At 35.2% G+C, this 3,045-nt stretch overlaps 1 protein-coding gene across 1 annotated transcript in view; it reads right to left on the minus strand.

The window, feature by feature from the left end:
* The window catches only part of LOC104540784 (period circadian protein homolog 2-like), a gene marked incomplete at its 5' end in the record, with an annotated part of 3,889 nt that extends 2,393 nt beyond the window's left edge, over nucleotides 1-1,496 (minus strand). Inside the window, 2 exons of the mRNA XM_010184669.1 lie at nucleotides 573-765; nucleotides 1,310-1,496. Of these exons, the coding sequence (XP_010182971.1) occupies nucleotides 573-765; nucleotides 1,310-1,496 (380 nt within the window). The remainder of the gene's footprint in view (nucleotides 1-572; nucleotides 766-1,309) is intronic.
* Between the last annotated feature and the right edge of the window lie 1,549 nt (nucleotides 1,497-3,045).

A 3,045-nucleotide genomic window follows, 5' to 3' on the forward strand; every position in this document is an offset into this window, starting at 1 on the left:
CTATATCTGCTCTTTGCTACTGAAGCAAGGACTATTTTTATTTTTATTCAAGTTTTTCTATTAGAAACCTTACGATTTTACCTCTACTTCCTTGTAGAATGGGAATGGATGGAGAAGAATGAACATGTGGAAGTTAACAATCCAGGAAAAAAATCCACCAGCATGGCACTGAATGTGGTACCTCAAGGACAACAGCCAGCAAGTACAGACTTTCCATGCTACAGACCATCGTTAGAGCTAAGCATAATTGCCAGGATCTACTAATCAGACTACAAGGATTTCTAAGCTAGAAGGTACCAATCACTAACTGGAAAACAGCTTCAAAAACCACACACAGTCAATTTCAGGTAATTGATATAAAAATACAGGTGAGCCTAATCAAATGATTTTTCACTTTTTGAGAACTTGTGTAGCATACGAAAGAAACAGAGGAAGAATTCTTCTTAACGCAGAGCTAAACATTAAAATCAGTTTACTTCTATTGAGACAGATTCACACATATCTGTCCTTCTGTACACCCAGCTCCCCATAACATATATACAGCTCATGAAGGACTATGATATTGGATTTACCGTGAAGGTATCTGGTAAGTCATCATAACGGTGTCATCTGTGTTCGCCATCAAAAGCCATATGGGATCCTGAAGGACGTATTTAATGAAGTGCTCGCTTTCTTCCATTTCTGCCTTCATTTTGGTTTTATGATGATTTTCTGAGGAATCAATACTCCCAAAGTATTTGCTGGTATGACTAGTTTCACTACTGCCTTTAAAAGAAATTTAAAGTTTCATTCTAAATTGTCAAATACATAGATTGTCTGAATGCTACTGAAAACAGAATATTAAAGAGAACTGAAAGTATAAATACAACCACTATTTAATTTTACTTTAATTTTTTTAAACAGAAGGAACTTCTACTCCTAAGTAACCGCATTAATATTTTTAAAACTCACATTCTCAAGCTAAGTCTTCATTAAATTTCAACAGAATAATTAGCTTGCTTAAATTACTCTGAACCGAAACAGGAATGAGGACAGTATTTTCTCTTCATTATTTTAACATACTTAAACAGTATTTTAATGGGTATTTTACACAGTTTTAAAAGGTTCTATGCCGCAAACCAACCACAACTGAAAAACTTCCATATTTCGTAATAAAAAAACCCCAAACAAACCCAAGAATAAATTATGCAATGAGGATTAAAGACAATAAAGATTTTTACATAAAACACTTGAGCATCAAGTGGTATTTGCAATACCTTATGCTCCAACTCTTCTAAAATGCTAAGAGAGTATTCACTGCCTGAGTTACCTGTTCCGCTCCCTGACATGCCACAGCCATTGGATCCAGACCCCAGAGACTCAGCAGCTGCAGATACACCACTCCCTGAAGAAGCTGAACCAGTGCCTGAACATGCATCTTCTTGAAGCAAAATGTCAAGCAGGACACTAGACATGGAGAGCGCATCGCTATTTTGAGCATCCATTGGAGATTCAGCCTAGTGATAAGAAGAGGGGAAAAAAATTAAACTAAAAAAACCCAACCTCTCCCAAAAAAAGAGGCTATTTCATTACTGATCATTTGCACTTAGTATTAACCAATTTCACTTTATATTCTAGTATGTTTAGACTGTTATTCAAAGACAAACAACCACCAATAATATGTGGAACTAAGGAAGTAGACTGATAGGCAGACAAGTGGTTCCTCCATAAGATTGGGATTTCAATTCAACTTCTCTTAAAAAAAATATATATGTTATATACATAAAAAATAATATACATATTATACATATATATAGTTTAGTAAGGAAGGCATTTGCTCTTCAGTTTTGACAGCCCCTACTGTCCTCAACGAATCAGAATTTACCCAAGCCACCTAAGACAAACTAGCAGTTGCTCCTACTATAATCTACCTCAAAGAGATTTGCATCAAGAGTACGTCACTGTTACTACTCTGAAGCATGAGAAAGAAGACAGATGCAACCTACCCAGGCAAGATTATTTATTTATATGTTTTTAAGGGACTATGCTGATTTCCAGTGTAAGCAAAACCTCAGTGCAAGTCAGTTTGAAGACTAAATAGTAGAAATTAAGGCTGACAGAACTTAGCAAAATCCGTAATAATGGAAAGAACCAGCTTTATCCTTAACACGCTCCTGAACAAGTGCCTGTATTGTCCTCATTATCCAGTAAGTGACAAGGAAGTCACAGAAAGTTACATTTTGCAGGTTTCTAAAGAATAGGAACCAACAGTCGGAGGAAATGGAAAAGATTCTGCCAGCAAAACTGTTAATATTAGGTTTTGTTATTGAGCTTTTTTTAAGCCAGCAAAGGCACCTCAGAGAATGCTGTAAATTACAGACTGTCAAAGATGCACTGTTAGACCACAACAAGAGTCAGAAGTCCTTACAGAGATGATTTCAGGTGTTATGTAGTGCACAGAATACATTAGTTCAAATATGGCACTGCATGCATAAACCTCTAGAAATTGCTCCATAAGTGGCCTCTGCACAACTAGTATAATAGAGAAATTTTAAAAATAAAAACTAAATGTATTTATTCTCAAGATCGCGAGATAACGAGCATGTAATAGCAGAATGTGACAAGTTTTTGCACTGTATCAATCAAGTTTGAAAGTTTTTCTAGAAAAACATATAAAGCTTCAGAAAACACTAATTTAGTGTACATATTTCTGTCACAGAAACCTTTGTGAACATATTACTCCATCTGAAGTTTCTGTAAGGTTATTGGTAAAACTGCTTTGTCAAATTTGAATGAGCCAGGAAAGAAAAACAACCTGGTTACCAGATAACTCAGCATCATTTAGTGCATCAAGTAAAACATAAATACAGTCTGCAAGTAACAGTTCATTCTTCCTTTACTTTGGTTGCTTTTTTGTAAACAAAGATGTGATTTTTATTTTATTTATGTGATTTTGTTCTTTCAGACAACTTCTAGATTGTTTCCCCCCTCCACACAAATTCACCAGCTCAAAACCTTTTGCTAAAGTACTCATGGTATTTTAAATCTACTGAAGTGTTTTTCAAT

This window comes from Mesitornis unicolor, unplaced genomic scaffold (assembly GCF_000695765.1).
Source record: "Mesitornis unicolor isolate BGI_N332 unplaced genomic scaffold, ASM69576v1 scaffold12245, whole genome shotgun sequence".
Classification (NCBI taxonomy): Eukaryota; Metazoa; Chordata; class Aves; order Mesitornithiformes; family Mesitornithidae; genus Mesitornis; species Mesitornis unicolor.